At 43.9% G+C, this 23,266-nt stretch overlaps 1 protein-coding gene across 2 annotated transcripts in view; it reads right to left on the bottom strand.

Moving 5' to 3' along the window:
* Positions 1-22,454, bottom strand: part of LOC146862170 (uncharacterized) — an 86,643-nt gene extending 64,189 nt beyond the window's left edge. The window contains exons 1-2 of one of the 2 annotated variants that reach the window (XM_085641357.1): positions 22,295-22,454; positions 3,216-3,423 (exon numbers count right to left, since the gene is read on the bottom strand). In XM_085641357.1, coding sequence (XP_085497483.1) covers positions 3,216-3,380 — 165 coding nt within the window. In that variant the 5' untranslated portion in view covers positions 3,381-3,423; positions 22,295-22,454. Of the gene's footprint in view, positions 1-3,215; positions 3,424-22,134; positions 22,157-22,294 lie in introns of those variants that run through there. The other variant, XM_085641358.1, reaches the window with a different exon arrangement.
* Between the last annotated feature and the right edge of the window lie 812 nt (positions 22,455-23,266).

Genomic DNA, 23,266 nt, shown 5'->3' on the forward strand with positions numbered 1-23,266 from the left:
GCTTCTAGTACTCCGACCATAGGAAGCCTTGCAATCGACCAGACCCTCTGAGGCCACCACCAGGTTAATCAAGCAAAATGGTATAACGGCCTAATCATTGGACTATAATTATATATTTACATTTACAAAAGGGTTACCCAGTTCTCAAAGGGGAGCCAGAACTCATTGCGCTTAAGCTTTGAAGCTCTGTCCAGCCTAACCGTATATTTTATTGAAGCGAACCATTCGGCTTTGTTCGGGGCGTAGCTTTAATCCAATTCTTAAAAGAAGGAAGGCAGTCTTGACAGGTTTTCTTAAATCTCCTATCTCTCCTCTCCCCCCCCCAGTCTAGCATCGGAAATCATTTTTCCTAGAAGGGGCCACAGACCTATACAAGGCAGTGGCTAGTTATACAGAAAATCAGATTACTATACAGTTTAACAAAGGTTTTCATAATTAAGTGTTTTTCTTCAATATCAGCATACAAAATGCAAATGTTTTGAATGTGCATCTTTCTCGTATAGTTTGTCCATAGCTAATATAGGGCGCATTTTAAAATGGATGTCTGGATGCCATTTCTTCCACGTCAGACTTCTTTTCTCTTTCAGGAGAAAACCAATCCAATAACTTTAAACAATGTATAATTTTTTTTCTGTACACATGTGAAATTGTTTGAGAACCTTTGCGAAATGCACTAACAAGCACCTGCAGGAACACTGCCCAAACCAAATAGATCTCATTATGTTGCAGATAGCTGCAAGTCTGGAGAAAGTTTAGAGGGAGTTCATTGCATAGGAGATTGAGAAAATAATGAAGTTGTCTTAACTGCTTGTGCCTTAACCTAATGAAGTTGTCTTAACTGCTTGTGCCTTAACCGGATTGGTTCCTCATATGAGAATCATGTGTAGGTGGAGCGAAATGGGCGATTTAAACAAATGCAATGTTGATTCAGATTCCCTTTTCCTTACTTAGCAGCATGCGCCTTTAGAGCAGATGCCTTTCTACAGGTCTTTAAATTCTTATACTCCCTTTTCCACGACTTAGGCGTGTAGGGTGCGCTCTTTATGGACTAACCGACCTAGATTGATTTTAATTTTGAGACACTTAATAGTAGTTTGTCTTTGCTTTTATGTACTGTGAATTGCAATGAAACATTCATTGGCTATTGCATTCATGCATTGATTACAACGAATACTGACTGAGGTTGTAAGTTTGCTATTCCATTAATAAACCTTTATGGGTTTTTTTTTTTTTTTTTTTAATTAATCCGGGTCTTCCTTGTGGAGTCAAATGTGCTTCAAGTTACTGAAATGTATTGAATTTTAATGTCAGCCGCAGCCAGAACTAAGGATTAATCGGAGATCCCCGTCTGAACTTGAATTTACACTGAGCAACGCACCCCATAACTTCACAAATAAATTAAGCAATTTACAGCAGCATGGGCATTTTCAGGTTTTTTCTGGCCTTGTTTTTGTCCTTCCAACACAGGGAAGATGATGGCTTAGAATCCAAGAAAGGGGGAGTGGAGGTTTAAGGTTTTGTGGTTAGGTTTGTTGTAGTCTGGGTGAGAGTCCATAACATTGCAGGAATGTGTCCTGGTTTTCTAGAATGTTAAGGTCTTTGTGCTCTTGGGACTGAAACCTGAGGGAACAATGATCCAGATGTTAGAGTGCAGCGGACCCAGTCACTGCAGAGCTCAGGAACAGCGACTTGTTCTGGGCGTATTAAAAACACGAGCTTTACTACTCACCTGGCATTTCCGACTGATTATCGAAAAGTGACACTGTACCATCTCAACTGATCCGACTATTTTAAGGAAAACAAAAAAAAGGAATTCAGCCGTGTCCTACCTCGTCAAGCTTCTGCTGAGGTTTAGCTATTCAATGCAAGCTGGGCAAGACAGATGCGCCCGCGACTCAGGTCTGCCCCGCACCACCAGGGCAAGATGGCTGTCTTCTGTGCCAGGATAAGCTGACCGTGACCCAAATATGGAGTCAGAGGAACAACAAACAAATAAACAGAGTCAAGCTCTAACTAGAGTCACTATCACAGGGGAGTCTCCCTTGCGTACACCAGCTACCAACACAGTTCAGGTTTTTAAAGAGGGTAGGCATTCAGTATGTGCCAAATATCAATCTGCAAAGGTCACTTTCAGCCCTAAAATGATACACCACATGACGTTGCATGGCCAGCTATTCTTAAACCTTTTTTAAATAAATCCTGTGATAAAGGCAAATCATATTTTAATATTAAAGGATCGTTTTATAACGGATTTTGATATTGGTGGAGCTCCTCGGTCAACATATAGGGCAACTGTGGTGAGAGAGCAATTGTTTCCCCCACCCTTTATTTCAATGTGTTCTGAGGAGGGTGAGCTCCTTCACCCATTTGGGAGGGTAAGGTATCCCTGAGTTTCCCCCAATTTGTGTATAAATAGTGCAGTGAAATGCCCTATTTTGCCCATTTAAAAAAAAAAAAAATCACCTACCAAGTTCACTGGGCACCAAAGCCCTCTGTCATTGCCTAATCTTTAGTCATACAAACCTCCTGCTTTTCGCTATTCTGCTCTGCAAAGCACAGAACAGTATTTATCCTCAAGGAGAAATTAGTTGTTCGGTTGGCGACTGCCTGACTTCAGCAGTAACCAGCAGACAGTAACCACAGCAACAATTCCCCCTAGATGGAGAACTAAATTGCGCAAGCATCAGTCAAACCTGCAGTATTTCCTACACCAGCAAACGTCATTTGATGAAACATTAGAAGCATAAAGTCTGCCAGCTGCTAAAATAAGAGCTACCCTCTTCACGCTTATAACCAGAAGTCATGAAACATTAGAAGCATAAAGTGTGCCAGCTGCTAAAATAAGAGCTACCCTCTTCACGCTTATAACCAGAAGTCATGAAACATTAGAAGCATAAAGTCTGCCAGCTGCTAAAATAAGAGCTACCCTCTTCACGCTTATAACCAGAAGTCATGAAACATTAGAAGCATAAAGTGTGCCAGCTGCTAAAATAAGAGCTACCCTCTTCACGCTTATAACCAGAAGTCAAACATCTAAGCGCTCCATGCTGCTCCACTCCACCAAACAACCTAGTAGGCCAAGATAGGCAACACGATCAAGGACACTTCTACTCTGCCAATACCAGCAGAGTCAAGGGTTTTTGTCGTCATCAATACACAGATCTTGGCAAAACCAGGTAATGGTCATCAAGTGTGGATGAAAGAGGCATCCTTACCACGCCAGCCCAGATTGGTGCTCTGGTGTTGCTTAATGTAGATTCCTTTCGGAAGGCACCATCCATGAAGCCGCTGACTACCGTAACTCCTGCGCAGGCAATCTGACAAATCCCCAAGATGATCATGCTCCTCTGGTTAAAGATGAAATACCGGTAGCGATCCATGGCAGCAAACGATCCTGCGCAAAGTATCCGCCTTAAAATAATCCTGGGAGCAAAAGGGCGTGTGTTAATTGTGAGGCACAGGATAAAATTGAATGCAACTTTTTTAGTTGTGTGAACACATCACCAGGTGGTGCTGAAATGTGTCTAAGTTGTCCTTAGTTCGGCTACCAGTAAAGTGTGAGGAATTAATAGTAAATCAAATTCAAATACCATTGTTTCAGAATAGAAACCAATTGTGTTTTACGACAAATAGAAATAACAAATGCAGTCAAACACACAACCCTAAATTGCTGAAAACAAGAAGCAATAGATAATCAACTTCTGCATGCTCGACCTCAAGTAGACCCCCCTAAATTGGGCTATAAATAGTGATATACCCCCGGTTTTATGAAGAAAACCGTAGATGGGAAGTGTGACTAAAGTTTTTTTTCCACCAAGGGAATTTGTGCGAGATGACCTAGAGAAAGAGCTCCAAACCCATTCACTATTGTGTATAGGCTTTTCAAACACAGAAAGGTACAAGACTAAAGAAGAAAGGCTCACACTCAAAACTTAGCATGCTTATGTCACCGCAGCGGAAAACAAGCTTTTCTTCTCATTGTAATGAAATTACAGTAAATAAAATGTTGAAATTCCTATTCAGGACATATGATCGGAAAGTGGCTCATTTGTAATGCTGTATTTCCCTTCTGCGTGTATTTTGGCAGATCACTACTGACTAGAACCTTCAAAGTAGGTATCCTGTGGTGACACGTATACTTCTGAAGTGTGAACTGGCAGGAGTATTAAATAAAGGCATTCATGGGCATGTGAGAGTCTCATTGCGGTTTCCTCTATGAAACTATACAAATGTATCCAAGTCAAGTCAAAGAAGTCTTTATTGCGAATATTTCATCATAAAAGACATACTAACATTTCATCATATACAATTAATTAAAAGTAATAGGAATATAAATTGGCACAATAGGCATAATAAACCAGTTAAATAAATAACACATTAAAATCAGTAATAATAAAAAGATATTAAATATACAATTTTACAGCGACTTGAATCTGTTTAAAACCTATACCACGTTAGTCTCAGCATTATTTGGGGCCAAGTAGTTAGGGACTAATCCTCCGGTTCCGTAGGAGCCATGCCCAACTAATAAATTTAGCCACACCAATAACCACAAGTATTGATGTATCAGACTTCTGAATTCTGCTGGCAGCCTGCGCTGATCTAACGCCCAGTTCACGGCATACAGGGCGCAGCCACAGCCGTCTTGGTTGGAGATACTCTGGGCAAACAAAGAGAAAATGATCAACTGTTTCAATTTTATCCTCACATAGGGGACATTTATCATTACCAGAAGTATTCCAACTTTTTGTAAAACAACGTAACGGAAGGGTGCCAAGTCTAAACTGATGATAAAGTTTACGATCTTGCAGCTTTGTTATTACGTCCCAATACACTTCAAAAAAGGGTTCATCCTTGACAGCCAGATAAGTTAAAGTCAAGGAACTGCCAGTCAAGGAAGCATGACGCTTAACTTTGATCCATTGCCAATAGGTGTCCCTAAGGATCTTTTTCGGGGGGAAAACAGCTGTCTCAGGGTTGGTCCATAGCTCACCCATTCCCATGTCAATCAAAATAATTTTGATTTCAGACAGCCAGCTGATCCTATGAGAGCCCCCAAGGGCTTTAACTTCTAGCAGTGCCTTGGCATATAGGGACAGTTCTGGGGTAGTCCACAGGCGTCGCCAAAACGCCAGCAGCCTATACCGTACCATGTCCTCGACAGGCTGACAACCTAGATCATAGAGGAGAGGAATGCGTGGGGATGATTGTGGTAACCCTACTGCAGACCTCAGAAATTTGTTTTGTGCCACCCTCAGGGAATCCAAGTTGCTAAACCCCCATAGTTCAGCACCATACATAACCGCTGGGAGAATTTTAGACCCGTAAATTTTAATCAGGGGGGCCATAGGTTTAGTTATGGAACACCTATGTTCTTTAAGTAGGGCTCCACCTAATTGTGTATGCTTAAGGGCGAAAAGGTCAATCTGAGACTTCCAGCTTAGATTGTCACTAAAAGTGACCCCCAGGTAGGTAAAGGTAGATGTCTGTTCCAGAGTGGCTCCACCCATTTTGACCCTAGCTTTTACTGGTCTAGCGCCACGAAGGACCATACACTTAGTCTTCCTCACATTTACCTCGAGCTCATGTTCGCGGCAAAACAACTCGAAACGGGACAGTGCTAACTGTAGCCCCTGTCGCGTCTTGGAAATTAAAAGAGTGTCATCCGCGAACATGAGCAAGGGGACTTTCATTCCAGCTATGGAAGGTGCATCTGTCGGGAAGTTTAAAAAATAGTTTATGACCCCATTAATAAACAAGGAAAACAGGGTGGGGGCCAGTACACATCCTTGTCTTACCCCTTTGGACACCTCAAATCTTGCTGTCACCTCCCCTGGCTTTCCCCAGCGAACCTGGGCATATGTGTGTTCATGCAGGTTAATCAACAGCCTCAGTAGTTCTGGCGGCATAGCCATCTCCCGAAGGACTTCCCACATTTTGGGCCTTGGCACAGAATCGAAAGCAGACCTAAGGTCCACAAAGGCTGCAAAAAGCATGCCACCCCCAAAATAAACTTCCTTCCAATATAAAAGTGTAAACCTGAAAGCTTGGTCAATGGTTCTGACATGCGTCCGAAAACCCGCCTGTAGAGGCGTGAATATGTCAGTTTCGGAAATCCAACTCATAATACGACCCAATAGCAAGCGAGCTATAATTTTTTGAACTGCGTCAATAAGGCTAATCGGGCGATAGTTGGCCGGGGCAGAGCGATCACCTTTCTTATAGATCGGCAATATCTCTGCCCCGAACCAAGAGTCCGGAACCGATGCTCCACTAGCCAGGGCATTAGCTAGAATGGTCAGATAAGGGACCCATAGGTCCTGCTCAAATAAGTCTGCGGGAATACAGTCAGGTCCAGGGGCTTTACCACTCGGAAGAGATTTCAAAGTTGCCTTTACCTCACTGGGAGCAAACTGTAGGACTTCTTCACCGCTACATGACCACGAATCAACTTCTGACCTGTCCCTGGACTTAAACTGGTTTTCAAAGAAGCTAACCCACTGTTCGGGTTCAACATGAGTAACCGGGGTCATATCCTGCGGGTTCCTGCCCCATTTGAGGAGGTGCCAGAATTGGCACATATTTCTACCCTCACACGCCTCGTATAGCTCGGTCCAACGAGTTTCATCCCAGTTTTTCTTAGCTTTTATTTGGGTAGATTTGTACGCAGCTCTGCAACTCCTGATGGTTTCCGGTAACCTAGATTTAATAGCTGTTAATAAAGCATTACGAGACTCTCTACAGCCTGCATCATACCAGGAATTTTCCCTCAGAGGTTTGGTCTTACCATTAGCAGGAATGCCCTTTAATAAAAAAGGTTTTGAGCCCCTCAAATAGTTCTCTATGGATACCCGGCATGCTACTCTTAATCCCTTCCTCAGACTCACATCTGGTCAGTTTATACATAGCTAAACTAATCAAATTCCTAATAGCAGCCCGTGCAGTCGCATTAGAAACAATCTTTGACCAACGAACCCTTCTCTGATCATTAGTCAGCATAACTTGCGCTTGCACAATACTACCATCATCGGTGGGTGGGCCAGTAAAACTACTATCAAATAAAGACAGCGTCAAAGGGTTATGGTCACTTTCTAACCTATCAGTCACCACCATATCTATGACGGCCGGCCACAACTCACAATTAACCAAGATATAATCTATTCTACTCCCACTTCTGCCATTGTCAAAAGTCATCTTCCCAGACCTGTCCGATTTCGTTCTGCCATTAGCAGCCCTCAAACCCTTTTCAAGGCACAGACCCTTCACACGTAAGGCTGCTTGGGTCCATTTCCTTATGGGGTTTAGTTCCAGCTGGGGGATTCCCCACACGGAGTCCTCAACCTCAGACAGTTTTCCGTCATCATCCCCCAAGGGCTCGAAACAAGTGTTAAAATCACCTGCCACCACCTTATGACCATCTATGGGCACAGTACAAAGTATTTGTTCCAAAAAAAGAGACTGTCGGGGAACATTTACCTCCTGGAAGGCCCCTCACAGATATTTATAATGAGGATATTGAGGCCCCTTGTGAAAGTAACCCTGATGGCCAAGATGTCAGGGGTATCAATCGGAACTTCCATGACTGAAGAGCCCTCACATTGACGTACCCATATAGACAGGCCTCCCACCGGTCTACCTCTAGGGCCCTTAACGGCTGGTTTAAAGTAGTTCACAAACCCTACGCGAAATAAAGGATCTACCGCCCAAGTCTCCTGAAAACACCATATGTCCGCCTGGTCGGCAAAAACCACCCAATCGGGTACAGCCAATCTGGATTGTAATCCGGCTATATTCCAGGAGGAGATCGTAACATTATGGCAGTCAGATGTTTTATTTGCCACCTGATTGGCCAGGTTAGAGTGGGAAGCAGGACGGGCACTGGATAAACCCTCGTATGTGGGGCTTTAAATTTGAACAGATTCCTTTCCTTGGGCCATTGGATTCATTTGAACTAGTAACTCCCGAGATGATGGTACTAGACCCCCTGTTACTCCAGACCAGGGTAGGTCAATACTGTCCCTCAGTCAGTCATTATCCTCCAGGGTAGATAGGGCGGAAAAACGATTATGTGACATAATAGACTTAGACTGCAGACCCTGCTGTGGAGCACTATGCAGAACACGGTGCTGTCTGTTAAGCATGGCCCTTGCTGGTCTGTAAAAATAACCTAGGGGTAGAATCATAATCTCATTGGGGGTGGAAGCATAGTGGGAGGCCATCTCTAGTATGTGTTCTACCAATAGAGGAGACCTAAAGCTCAGTACCACACAATCCCCTGCCATGGTCTTTTGGGAAAGGCCAACCCAATTTACCCGCTTAACCATTTTAAATTCCTCAAACAATGTTTTGCTGGCCCCAAATTTGTTCCCAAGACAGTGCAGGGCTTTATTTTTAAGATTGGAGCAATGCTCCCTAGACCCTACTGGAAGTGTTGGAACATTAGCTAAAATAACTGTATAGGGTGTAGCTTCCGGGGGGGGGGGGATGTAAACTTATTAACGCATCAGGGTCCTCTGTGTCTTGGGCAACAGGCCTTAACATATTCCCCATTGACTGATGTTCGGTCGACGGTCTACTACCAATATTGGGAAGGGCCATAGACCGATTTGTGTGAGCCCTGGTCACTGTGGGATCATGAGGGTTATCTACTTGGGGTCTTGAGTCATAGGGACTATTAATAGCCCCTTCACCAGCATGACTAACCACTTCCTTAGGATTCTGCTCGGGTAGTGATGTGGCTAAAGATTGTTTACCTTTCAGGTTTGCTTCGATACAATTGAGCCTTACCACCACAGATTCTAACTTTTCCAAGACGGGTTGTATAAGAGATACTAACTGTTCCCTAAGTAGAGAGCATAGTAGCTCAAAATTCTGCTGGGCCATAGGTTGCAATGGTGTAGTGCTTACAGAGGCGGTAGGATTCCCATAAGATTGAGCCCCTATGATACCGGGAACAGCCTTAGGAGCACTTAACTTGCTAGGACCCCGTCCTTTCCTTTTCTTACAGGGCGGTTCTCTAGCTTTGGCTCCAGTATCTTTTTGTTTCGCCCATGTGGTTACCATAACTGGGCTAGAGGGGCTACTTACAATTAAAGAGGGATCTGTAAGCCCGGACCTAGACGTTAAGCATACAGGTCCCACCGGGGAACAATTACCTGACCGAGTATTCTTGGTGTTATCCTGTACAGCCATGGGCTGTCCACAAGGTAACATTGGGGCTGGTTCCAAGGATAGTCTTCGTTCCACGGCTAATATCTTGTCATTAATTACTGTTTCTGCCCTTGTTAGGTAGTCATCGAGAGTCCCCACCATCCTACCCTCAGCCTTCCTCTTACTCATATTAATGGGTTTCTTAACACCCGACAGACCTGTAATTAAAACAAAAACCGAAACCCCACAATTAATACTGAGTAGATTAGTAAAGCCATACAATGACCAAACTGAACACCGAATCCAGAGGTCAAGAGAGGGGGCCCAGCCCGGCCTCAACCGGACACTGACGGGCAAGGACGGGCCCGCCCTTGGCCTGGGCTTGGCCCGGGCACCGCCCACGCTGCGGGGCACAGTGAGCGACTTTAAGCACCCCCGGCGCTGCCTGCTGTCATCAAAGGCATGCACCGTGGGGCTGCTGGGAGGTGTAGTCTTCGCTGGCCATTCCCCTCACGGCGGGATGCGGAGTGCGGGAGAAAGCTGGTGGACCCCCTTGCTGGCCGTTCCCCTCACAGCGAAGGACAGGTAAGTATGCAGCAGGAAAGTCAAGAGCTGGCGCGTCCCCAGCTATATGTATCCATATATGAGCCAGTTGCTCTCTTTTGAGGGCCCTTCACCAATCCCAGCTACTATGGACCAGGAGGTGGTGAGACAACTAGAACCATCATTCGTGTCCTTGTGTAATGCAACTGGTGCTCATGTAAAGCGCTCGGATACCAGATACCTTCGTGTCAAGTTCACGCTATATAAAACTCCGGGGGAAAAACCTGCTTCGTAAATTGGTTGAAGTATGAACCGTGTGCCAAAACAAAATCACATTATGTACAGCTTTACTGTTTTTTCATACATTTATGAATCCGCATATCTCGGTGTAGGAATAGGTTTTAGAATAAAATATGGATGTTTCTTATTGAGCTGAAGTGTCCATTAGCCACCCTTTTGCTCAGCAAGTTTCACGGCTATAGTAGGCCCAGAAGCCAATTTATTCAAGGCAGTACATTTGCAAATTTCAGCAAAACATATCCTAGTTTTTAGTAATGGCAACTGGAAGTGGGATTTAGGAGAATATACAGAACTCAGTGTTGTATTCATGAATCATCTCTTCTCTACAATGTCTTTTGCTTCCTCCAGTAAAAAGCCCTGCCTCCTGAGATGCGTTTTTGCTGAAAGTTATGTTAATACTTGTAGAGCGCAGCGTATACCCGAGGGTGTCCTGGAGCTGAACTTAGCAGAGGACAGGAGATGAATACTGTGGGGAGTTACAGGTTGAAAAGCCACGTTTTGAGAAGCTTTCTGAAAGCCTGTAGCGATGAGGTGGATCTAATGTGTAGAGGTAGCAGATTCCAGTGTCTAGTTGCACCAGAGAGGAAACTGCTACCACCCTATTTGATTTTCTTCAACCTAGAGGTCGTACCTTTATGGTTTCCCAAATATCAGGAGGTTCCTGCTATGAACATACTAGGAAATAGCTAGCTTGTTTCAGAAATTCAGGACCCATGTCATGTAAGGCCTTGAAAGTGAGGCAGAGGGCTTTAAATTTGATCCGATTCCTGACAGTGAGTCAGTGCAGATCCTCGATGGCTTGGGAGACTGAATGGGGTTTTGTAAGATTAAGGAGTAATCTAGCAGCTGAGTTTTGAAAGACCTGCAGTTTATTCATGTATTGTTTCTGCTGATCGATGTACAAGCAATTACAATAATCAATTTCAGATAGAATGAGGGAGGATATGACTGTTTTCCTAGAATATTAGGTATGTATTGGAGAATCTTTTTAATGGTTCGTAGGAGTATTATAGGAGGAAGATATGATGGTGTTGACTTGCTTACTGTGGTTTAGTTTGTCATCAAGAATCATTCCCAGACTCTTGACTTTGGAAGTCGGCAGCGGGAGCATGCCCATTTCTGATGGCCAGCTAGCAGGAGTCCAGAAGTGGGGATTGTTTCCGAAGAGGATAACCTCGATCTTATCCAGTGCTTGTCCATCCAGGTGCCAATTTCTCTCATGCAGAAATGAAGCTGAGAGCTAGTGTACTTACCTCATTAGGAGCAGATAACTCAATGTATATGTCATCTGCCTAAGAGGGGAGTAATAAACCAAAGGATCCAAGCAGCAGGGACTGTTCCGATACGTACAAGTTAAAATGGGTGGGGCTAAGTGAGGACCCCCGTGGTACCCCACATGGGAGCGTGAAGGTATCTATCTTCACAGTGTTTGCCCTACCTTTTAGAAATGACTGAAGAAGCTCCAAGGCTATACTTTTTAAGCTTATAGTCTCCAGACAACAGCATAGTATTGAATGATCTACGGTGTCGAAGGCTGCCGATAAGTCAAGTAGGATCAAAGCTGCGTTGCCTCCTCCAACAAGGATGGTTTTAAGCTCATCCATAGCTTTAATGAGTGAAGTCTCGGTGCTGTGTTCTGATCTGAAGCTGTGCATCAGGTGATCAGGTTCCACAGGCATGTATTGAGAGAAAGCACATACACTGTACTAAATGTCAAGTATTTTAGTATTAGGCTCCCGTTTACCCTTTTCTTGCAAGAGCTTTGGTCAGTTCAAATGAAATTGTTTTGAGTTGCTGTGTTGTTCACTATTTTTGCATTAAATACATGTTTGACTGGAGGGCTTCCCACCATGCTGCGTTTTATTATGAACATATGCCTCAGTTGCACCATCTAAAATGCTGCCCCAGCTCTTAACTGTAGATGTACACCTTTGGAAGGGACTCCAAGTAAGGGTTTTGATACAGGGGGAAGGAAACAGTGGAGCGTTCTAGACTACGAATCACCATAAACTGCACATTAGGCCACTCCTATATCCTGCTCGTCTCCCATTTCAAAATTAAAGGTTGATCCATCACTAAGATAAGGATGAGGACACTGAAAAAAGGTCTTTTTTGACAGCCAATTCATGAAGCAAAAATAGGATTAAAGGATATTTTCGCAGCATTGTGCATTACTTCGAAAAGAAGCATTGAAAGCACAAGGTCATTCAGAATATAACCGGTCTCAAAATAGCTGCGAGAAGCAATGCTCCAGGGAATGCAAATTAAGCCATATTGGATCTTGAAGCAGAAACAATTCCATGGGGGTGGACTTTCAGCGATTTTCAGCATTGAATGGAAAACGTAATCCATTTAGCGATGACGTCTGGTTTAGTGGCAGACATCTCGCCAAAAATACCATCAGTCTCACATGGAGAGGCTGGAACTCAGTGGACAGTGTCAGCAGTACTTTTACAAGGACATCAAAGTATTTCATAATGGGATGCAGCCCTTTCACCCCACAGGAACCTATAATGGTTCAGGCTATGCCCTATTATACTCTTATGCTGGGTCTATTATGGTAGCACGGGGAGGCTTGCCAGAGTGGACAATACCTAGTCATGCAAAACCAGCCCAAACAGGCTTCCTGACCCTATGCTTGGCATTGAAGATGGCCAAAAAATATGCAAGGAGAAAGGGAAAAGTGGCAATCTCATCCGGATACATTCAACTCCTGCACTTCTTGCGGAACCATATACTCCGAGGCATACTTCATGGCATTAACACTGATAAGAGCAAAGAAGCACTACTGCACTAAACGGTGAACATGGACGAATGATGAAAATAGAGGGGACAGACTGCCAGGGGCGGCTCCTTGGCTATGGCAGAGGAGCGTCGCCCCACTGCTTTTAAGCAGTGAGAAACAAAATGACATTAACTTAGAGTTATTGTCATTTTATGTTTCCTGTTCTTCTGCTTTGTGGCACGCAGACAGAGCTGCTCTGCTCTCCGAGCGGGGCAGGGGAGGAGTGGTTTGCCCACTCCAAAGTGTGCAATGACGGTTTGGTCGGCCCTCTCGGGGTTCAAAACCAGTCATGCGCACTTCCCTGTTCTCCATGCAGGCTGCATTACACCCTGCATGGAGAACATGCCCACCGCTCCCGCCCCTTGCTGAGCGCTGTCTCAGCGCTCAGACCAATCACAACGTTGCAATTGCAGTGTTTTGATTGGCTTGGGGGAGGGAACCTGGCTGCCTTCTTCCTGTTCCTGTCGGAGGCAGGAGCAGAGAAGACACGCGGCCCGGCCTCGAGGTAGTTTTTTATTTGATTAATTCCGATTCCACCCTCCCCCCTGAGCATCACCCACGCCCCCTACCCAAGAGCCATGCCAGCTGCGACTGCAGACTAAGCCCCGCATGGAGTCTGTGGTACACACCCCAGCAGTTTGCCTTCAATTTCCATGATCTGCGAAGGACAGAGGATGGCAGATGTCAGAAAAGGAGGGGTGCAGGAATAAGTCACAGTCCTCAGTCTGTGGTATCATCTGCACAATGCAGATTACACATTGAGCGCAACCACGTCACTAGAGCACTCTAGTTCAATAATGTAGTCCAGTAAAAAAAAAAAAAAAAAAAAAAAAAAGATTGCTGCCCACATACATCCATGGCAGGTTCCATAACCCACACTACATAGCTGTGCAACACCCTAGCAAATAGTATTCAATTTCATTTAAGGTAATAAATTGACAATCGCTGCAGTGAAATTAAGTAATTTACAGTTTGCCATAGATACAAAAACCCTTCCCAAGTTCTACATAGATGATCCACCCCCATCTTTTGAAACTTACTATGACCACCATGGCATACTCTTTTTGAGATGTCCATCTTGGATGCGACAAACGAAAAAAGTCAAAAACAATGGGATCACTTTACCCTTGCTTTGGGAGGGAAGAGGATTGTTTTCCATTTTCTTGTATCTGAATTCTAGCGGCTCAGAATAGGATTGCTTGGATGTTTTGGGGAGGGGAGTGCCAACAGACTAGCTGACTGTATTTGGAAAACCCGTTTTTTAAACTTGAAAAGTGGCCCAAACGTAAGCGGAGGTTGTTCATCTTGAGTTGGGTTTAACAAGGACTCTAGATATGGGCAAGTTTAACCCCTTCATCTTTTGGACAGCAGTATGGTCTACATACAAGGTCACCTTTATTAACAAATTTTGTGGTAAGGGACTTGGCATTCCCCACCATCGCAAGAGATATGGCTGCTGTATGTTAAATCGTAGTTGTGTTAATTTGGAAATGGTATTTGGCAGGATACATCAGACATTTCTTAGGTCTACAAAAGATACACTAACACGCAAGGTCAGCGAGTTTCTCACAGACATCAAACTAGGCTTGAACTGGACTTCCTCAGTCTGGTGTAACTGGTCCGTTGCAATAGTCATTACCCTCCACCTCCCTCATCCCAGTCATCACTAACGAGGTAGTTTCCACTTCACCAAGACAGGAAAACTGTAGGGAACTGAAATTAAGCCTCGCGCCACACCACGTAGGTGGTATAAGAAAGTTATCATTCCGAGCATCCTCCCGGTGTTTTCCGGTCTCATTCTAAGATGAGGACTTCAAAGTAGGGGTCTCTGATGGACTTGGATCCTCGATGTCTCGGAATACTGCTCTTTCTGGGTTTGAGTCAGAATTAGACTATTTGCCATTAAGTGTTTCCTCTGCCAGGTTTTAAGAGAGGACACTGATAAAAATGGTGCTTACGAATAGTTGGCGCCAAGCATTCTGTGGCAAGGAGATGTTCATGATTTAGAATCAAAAACATCTTCTTTCAGAGTACGGTTTAAGTTGAGGACGCATGAAACATTCTGGAGATTCACATTCCACGTGGGCAGAGGAGCGTCGCCCTACTGCTTTCTCGCAGTGTGAGAAAGCAGAAGGCAGGGTTTGGTTGGGGGCGGGAGGGTGGGCGTTCCCTCTCCAGGCAGGGGAGGAGTTGCTAGCCCACTGTTGTGGGCACTGACTGTTTAGTCAGCCCACAGCCTGTGGGGCCAGCATCCTAGCCAATCACAAAGCTGCCATTGCAGCGTTGTGATTGGCTTAGGGGATGGAGGCTGCCTCCTTCCTGTATGGAGAGGAGACACGACGCGGGACCGGAGGAGATGGTAAGTTACATTTTTTTTTGTTTAATTGAATAGCCCACCCCACCCCTTCCGCGCAAAAACCCACCCACCCCCAACCCACAAGTCATGCCGGCCGCGACTGGAGATTCGACTACTGTTCATGGCTACTAACAGGAAAGAACCTTAGAAGCAGTAAGATGAAGCACTCTTGCATGTATAAGGGAGGTGCTGGTGTCACCCAGGCTATGGATGCTGCTTTAATGCAGCATGTCTCAGCTTTTACGTGGGACATCAGACAGGTGAGTGCGTGGAGATTACTCAAGTTGGTAGTGCACTTGTGCCGATTTGGAAATATTATGGGCAGTCACGATTGTAAGTGACATGCTAGCTCATCCTCTTCCCCTCCTTTTCAATGCCGCTCAGATAGACGTCTCAGTCACTACACAAAAAAAAGGTTGTTGGGTGTGAATGAAGAGGAGAAGTCAAGAATAAACGTTTTGGAGAGGCTTTTGTCTCTACAGCAGAAACTGACATGCTCATATTTTTAAAGTGTCTGACATGCAGGAATTAAGCTCATCTTCCAGGGAGCCTTTGGCCCAGAGAGTGGACACAGTGAATTCTGCAAAAGACCATAAGGAAGTACATTGGTAAAGACTTGATACCTTCTATTTTGAGTCACATCAAGTTGAATATGGGCTTTCTAATGGATAATGAGGACTCTCAAAGATTTAGTTTTACACCAGTTTGAGCATTCTCCCAAAACGAACCTTCCTAAGCATTCCCATGGGACTGATGTTGGGGTGAAGAAACGGAAGGGACCAGAAAAAGTTATTTACCCCGATCTACGCAATATTTATACACTTTACTAGGGAAAGTGTTTTCAAAGATCCACACTCTGGGCCTATTGACGCTATAGTTGCTAGCGTGGTGGGGAGAACTTCTATGACAGAGGAGGCCAAAATGAAAGACGCTGGCAATATTCATTCTCAAAGGTTTATGCGTATTTATTTACGATAAGAGACAATTTATGGGCCATATACAGCACATTCTCCAATATTTGACTTCAAAAATCTTTTAGCAGCACTTAGTGAAGGGTCCGAGTGTTCTGCTATGAACTGAAAGGCTGACAGAGTATCAGTCGGATACATCATTTGATGATCTCAGAGCTTCAACTCAAGCAGAATGTGCCATCTATAGCAGCAAGAAGAAACATTTCCGAACATTGGGACTCATTACAAGGCTTCAATTTTGAAAACGCGGTTTTATTGAATAGGTCTTTTAGGATCTTCAGGAGAAGATGCAGAAGGTATTCAAAGAGAAAAAGCACCCTGTCTTTCAGATCTGGCCGATTTGCATTTCGATCATTTAATTCGACTTCAACACTAGGGAAATATTTCAGGCAACCTTCTTGAAGACAATAGTCCGTCTTTGTAAAAATCGACGGGCAAGGGTGTCGACTGGAAATGTTCTTATAATAAAGAATCGTCCTGCCCCCAAAAAAAGCAGTACAGCAGTAGTCTTGGGCTTACCATTCGGAGGTTGGATTCAGCACTGCAAAAAGCCATGGGAAACAACGACATCAGATTCTTGGGCCCTACAAATAGTCATTCGGGGTTATCAGATCGAGTTTCCAACGCCAATGGGAAGGAAACACAATGGGCTTAGAGTCAGAAGAGAAGACACCATTCCTTCAAGCAACACTGGATCTCTAAGAAAAGGCGTCAGAGATTCCTGCTCTTCTGAAAGGAAAGGAAAACGAGTTTATTCAGTCATGTTCCTAGCCCCCCACCCCCAGTTATCTGGAGGTTAAAGGATGGTCATTGACTTGAAAGAGGTGAACAAATTAATTCATTTCAAAATGGACACACTGTAGAAGATAATCCAATTGGGAGAGGTCACTGTCTCACTGGATCTGATGGATACCAACTCTCATGTTCCCGTAGCTCCAGCACATAGAGGTCTCGGAGTATATGTCCAAGAGGAGCATTTTCAGTTCAGAGTATTGCCATTTGGTCGCGGACTGACCTCCATGGTATTTACAAAAGTGGTAGCTCCTCAAACAGCCAATCTGCAGCTCGGTGGGTGGTCAGTTTTTTCATACTTAAACGATTGTCTCCTTCATGTGCTGACAAAAGACAGAAGGTTAGAGAATCTGAAAGCCACTTGCATGTGCCTATTGGATCATGGGTTTTGCCTGAACATTTCCAAGTGTCAAATGGTGCAGACTCTCTCAGACCTGAAGTTTAAATGTGCTATATTTAGGACCGATCTGGGAATGGTATATCTTCATCAGTTCTTGACCTCTCTTCTGGAAAGGCAACTGGCCCCACCATGATTGTAGTTAAAGATCCACGGTCACATGACAGCATGTACTATTACAGTCTCATGGTATCTGCTACATCTTCATCTCCTTTTACGACATCTGAAGAGATTTTGGGCCTCCATCCCTTCAAGACTTTGAGGCGATGGTTACAGTCTCCCAAAACATAAGAGTATGTCTGAGCGAGTGGCTGGTTCCATGCAATCTTCAGAAGAGGATGTCTTCACATCCCCAGATCATTTAGAAATAATGATGGACGTCAGTGACCTGGTGTCACTTTGGAGACTATGTCAATCCAAGGGCATTGGGAGATTTTGGAGAGCTGGCATCTCCAATTGGAGAGGGCTGGCTGCAATCAGAAAAGCAGTAAAATCCTTCAATTGTTTTATCGTCCATAATCATGTTGTTGTAAGATCAAACCTTACAGTAACTGTGTTTGACTTAAACAGTAATGGGGGATCTCAACTAAAAACGTTTTAGGTGTCCTAGCACATCATCTGGGAACGTGGGCAGAGATTTATTTACTTTCCTTCAAGGTGGTCCGTGTCAAGGGTGTAAATAATGGTCAGGCAGATACGCTAACTGGGAGGTTTCCATCATCTCAACAATTAGAACTTTCAGTCCCAATATTTATGGAGATATGCAGAAGGGGTTGAGTTCACGTTAGTTTTGTGACTGATGGTTCACATTGACAAACGTGGTCATTATTTCTTGAGGTGGGTAGTCACCCACCCCAAATATTAATGCAGTTTCTTATAGACTGTTTCAATCAAAATTAATCTGTTGTAACTCTCAGTGCCCCTTAGGTAGCTATTATGGTACTACTGACAAATCTAGGTTTAGGATCACAACCTTAACGTCCTTTTGTTTTGTGTTAAGAACAATTTTTATACTGTGGGATAAATAAGGATTTTAAAAAGAGACAAAACTTCTTTATGAATATGAAGTTGGTGACTACATGAAGTTGGTGACTACATTAGATCTAGTTTAGGGCTGTCTGAAATTCATATCATTTGCATGATTATGTGAAAATCACCACAAACATAATAAAAAAAATGATAATAGATGCAAAAATTGGCCTTTAGCATTAAATGCGTTCATGTCCATTTTGGACGCAACGATGCACTACATACTAAAATATAGTGCAAATAATAAGTGCCACCAACTCAAGCTGCCAGCATTCGGGTCATTGACGTTGTTCGCATCCTAAAGTTTTTCCATAAAGGCAGTGTAATGACGGTGTGTGGAATTTTGCTTAAGAAGTGTAATACGATATGAAGTAAGAGTGCCCTAGTCTGACAGATATTTCACCCAGGCCTAGACCAGTTCTACTCAGTCAAACGCTTAGAATTTACCTGAAGCCATTAGTCTTGGTGCCTGCTGGCCACGGCCATTAGTCGTGCTCAGAAGGGTTCAGGACGTAGGGATCTACATATGGCAGAAACCATTTTCCCTGCTGTGGGCCACAGCCGAACAGTTCCAGCAAGCATTAAGAATAGGGGTTAGGAAACATCCAGGCATCAGTTCTAATATACCATAAAAAAAATCCATATAGTTCACTAACATGTCTCTTACGGAAATAAATGGTCTACAAGGTTCTGCAATGTCCAAAAGTCTTTGGGTTCGAGGTAAAGCTAAAAGTCAATGCCCATCTCAAGAGGCACCTGCTTTCTACTGTGGTGAGGTTAGAAATCCTGATGCTTTTCACCCTCGCCCCTGAACTCTCCGCACCAGATCCCCAGATATCATGGAGTCACAATGTGCAAAACCCTGTACAATTTTGTACCCCTATCAAGGGTATATCTATATCCTTCAGGCTGTATGTTTAGATCCCAAGGGATCATCGCAGCTTTCTGAGATTTATAAAAATAAGTTTCAGGTACTTGACTTAAGAATATTTTTTTATACTGCCACACTATTTCAATGTAGGCTGCAGCAAGAGATACCCAAAACAAGTTACTCAATTTTTGTTAAAATGAAGAAAAAAAAAAGTAATTCATGTTTTCCATAAAGATAACAATTAAACTGGTCTTTGCACCCATTTCATTATGTATTATTCAATTTATTTTTGCCAAACAAACTCCCATTGAGAGTGACTTTGAAGACCACTGCTTCCAGAATTCAATCAATCAATTATTCGGATAAAATATCCATAAAAGAGCCACACAGATCTTAATAAAACATTCATATTTAAAAATAGATTACTAAAATTCATACAAAATGGTATCAGGACATAGACAGACTAAACATACAAAACACAGGACACCAGACATCGAGCTAGGAGTTAACTCAATAGCCAACAAGTATAGAAACGTTAGCAGAAGCATTGGATAGGGGATAATTAATTGACATATATGAACACTGTTATGGGTATATCTCTGGCCACTTATTTTCATATCTTAAAACATCCAGGTATAGGAGCAGTTCCCTTCTTTGTACGGCATAAGAAATGTAGAAGAAACTCTAGGGCATAAATTCACATTATCAAAGTTACAGATAAAATGATGATAAATTATTTTTTTTTTATCTTAAAAGAGTAGCCGCAATATTTATTTCCTCAGATCCCTATAAAAGTTACAAAACATAATAAAATGCATTGCGTACTGGTTGGGTTTGCCATTGCATGGGCATTTGGGTAACTTTTGGGAACAAAAGTCCATCTTGGGAAAACAACCAAAAAGTGCAGTGTGCCTATTCGCAGTCTAGTTAGATAGAATCTATGTTGGATGTTTGTTACTAGGGTAAGGTAGCTCTGGGCAGTTGGTTGTAGGACACGAGAGGTACATTGACACAGTTGGTTTAAAACACTTTCTATTTTCTCTATCAGCCATCCTTTTCCTAATCAGAATAGTTTTTTAAATCTTTCATACTAAACTAACACTCCAACCAGATCCTCAATGTGGAATTTCCCATGCACCTCCTTTAGCAGGCTGCTTACATAGGCCAGCCATTGTATTCTTGCTTTTTGTTCCAAAGTTAGACACTCTGTTATATCTCTGGTGAATTCAGTGCCATCTTTACTCCATATATTATGCCATCGTGTGATGGGACTTATCTGCAAGACGTCTTCTAAACAGGGGGATCTCTAATTCCCTGTGAGCTTTATAAAAGAGGAGGTTGAACAGGGTACTGCTAATAATCTACATAGGAAAAGGTTTTCCTGGGTCTGCAAGAATTTACAGTTATTCAGGCCTCACGGAGACGCTCCGTAATTGACACCAGGAATACAATTACTTCTATATATGGTCAGCAGCTCTCTATTGGGCTTGTTCCCAATTTTAGATGCACACCTCGAGGGCTTCTAAGGATCTAATAAAATTCAGTTTTGCTGCATTCCCTTTGGCCATTGCTAGAAAAATTCACACCTTTGTATGTAAAACTTTCTGTTGCAGCAAATGCTTCTCTATCCTATTGGATAATTAGGAATCATAAAGCTTATGTCAGTTAGCGATGTCTGTTAAATAGGATTATGCGTTTGCCAAACATGCCCACATCATGGATGAATTCTAAATACATTTTAAAGTATTTTTACTCTCAAAAGGCTGCACATTTTCACCATCTTCGAAGGTGAAGAGGGGGCAAGTCAACTATATGTGCATGTTAACATTGGTGAAATGTGAAGTGAAAAAGTTGAAAAACATGTGCCACAGGATGTTCAATGAAGCTCATACGAAATGGTCACAATGGAACTGCTAAAATATGTTTACATAGGCCATACCACCCCTTCTCCAACCAAACTTCCCATTCCACCTGTAATGACTCTAGGCACTTAGAGTCACAAAGCCAAACTGGTAGCAGCAGTTGTACACAACACAAATGCCAGGTATTATAGCATAACTTCTGACACCTCAAACAACCAACTAAAGTAGACAACTATCAGGAGGGTTACAGGTGTGTCCTGTAGTCCCGGCTCCTGCCCGACTCCTGCCCCCCCCCCCCCCAATTGCACTGCAGGAGAACAGGATTTAAAAACTGTCTCCTAGTTGCAAGTTTCCAAATAGTCCACTATACCACAACTGGGTGGCAGTAATTGGAAAGTTGCACACACAAGTCCTCACTCTCTCAAGAAACTTTACCCACCTACTACCAGCAACCTCCTCAGTTCCCCCCCGTTATCCACCTCTCGTACTACCCAATCTGTGCCCATGTTCTACATTACCCAATACCACGAACGACCGTACTTTGAACCCCCACCAGTACTCAAACTATAAGACATTTCTGACTTTTACTATTTAAAGTTTTTTCTCCAAGTACGATTATTCTGTTAATTTTGGTTTCTAATTTTGGTTGCTTGGGTGGGTGTGTGGACTCGGCCCACTTCGAAGTGATCAGATGCAATCCGGTCAGTTTTAGAAATCTTATTCAATTTAACTGTTTCCTTAAGAGGGGCTTTCTTGCGGTTCGCACGGTCCATCCTCCAATTCTGCTCACTGTGACCGCCCTCTTCATCATTCACATTCACTCCTAAAGAAAGACTACCAGAGCGACGACACAGTTGCAACAAATCAGAATGTTATATAGTGAACAGCCTTGTTCACGCTTATCGCTCACAGGCGCCAACCATGCAACAGATACAGAAAGGCGCGTCAGTTCCCCGCTCCTTGTGGTCTCTGTGACCGCCCTTTGTTAATTAAAGCTTGTTGGAAAGGAATTCCCCCACCCCGGGAGAGTCTAAGACAAAGACACAAACAAGGAAGTAAATGCCCGAGACTCGCACACCGGGTACTGTTGGCACCATTGGCCGGTGTAAACGCCGCTGTACGGAGCTGGTGATGCTCGCGGTAGCAGAGCAGCTACTCCGATGTACCCCTCTTTCTTTTCCACCGGCGGACGTGCAGCCTGCCGAGGGTAAAACCACTCCAAGGCGCGAAGGTCTCACCTGCAGCCAGGGCGCCCTCCGCCAACTCTGGTACAACCCGGCAGCCGCGCTGCTGCTTATCACAGCGGTTCCCTTAACAAGAGCGAGCTCAGCCTGTTCCACCTACAGGTGCGGCCCTCGGGGGTTAACCCTTCAGCTGCCGCACACCACAGACGTCCTGTGCGGCCCTCGGCGGGTGGGGGCGTTAACCCTTTTCCCTCCAGCGCACCACAGATGTTTCCTCCGTTTGAACCACAGGTGGTCGAAGCTGCCTTTTGGCGGGTAAACCAAGCTGCAACCACCTGTAGGCGCACAAGAGGCAGAATAACGCAAGTAGTTGTTTCGTTTGTTTTTCATGTATTGTTAATATACTCTCAGTGGTGCCAAATTGCCCCTCATTCCATTGTTGACCAAAGCTGGCTCATGAGCTAAACTTTAAGGCTCCTGGGAAATGCATTCTCGTACTCACACTATAGTATATACATATGGTCTGGTACTCACCCATGTCCCCTACTCTAAAACGACCGACCCTGTGATTATGGATAACATTACCCTCACCCTCAGTGTAACACTTGTGAGACCACACAGATAGTTTTACTTTTTTGGATTAGGGGGGAGTAAACCCCCCCCCCAACCCCGGCCGTATTTATTAAAATTTAACAAAACAAATTTAAAAACATTATATACAGAAACTTTACGCAGAAAGTACAGATACATTTACAGATACATTTTGACAGTCAGATATTCCACAGCTAACCTTAACACAGTCTATTACACAAGACACTCCTGCCGTAAATCTATCAATACATGTTATTTACTTTCTGCGTGTCCCCTCTAGAGCCTACGGCAAAGTCAATGACTGGCAGCTCCCCCGGTCCCCATGTACTAATAAGGTTGCGCAGGGGGTTACAGCTTATCGGAAGGATACTTTCCCCCGGGCCCCGCCTACGCCCTGTGCCTTACATTCCATTACGTGGGGGCTGCAGACTTCTG

Source organism: Triturus cristatus, chromosome 2_2 (genome assembly GCF_964204655.1).
Source record: "Triturus cristatus chromosome 2_2, aTriCri1.1, whole genome shotgun sequence".
NCBI classification, from domain to species: Eukaryota; Metazoa; Chordata; class Amphibia; order Caudata; family Salamandridae; genus Triturus; species Triturus cristatus.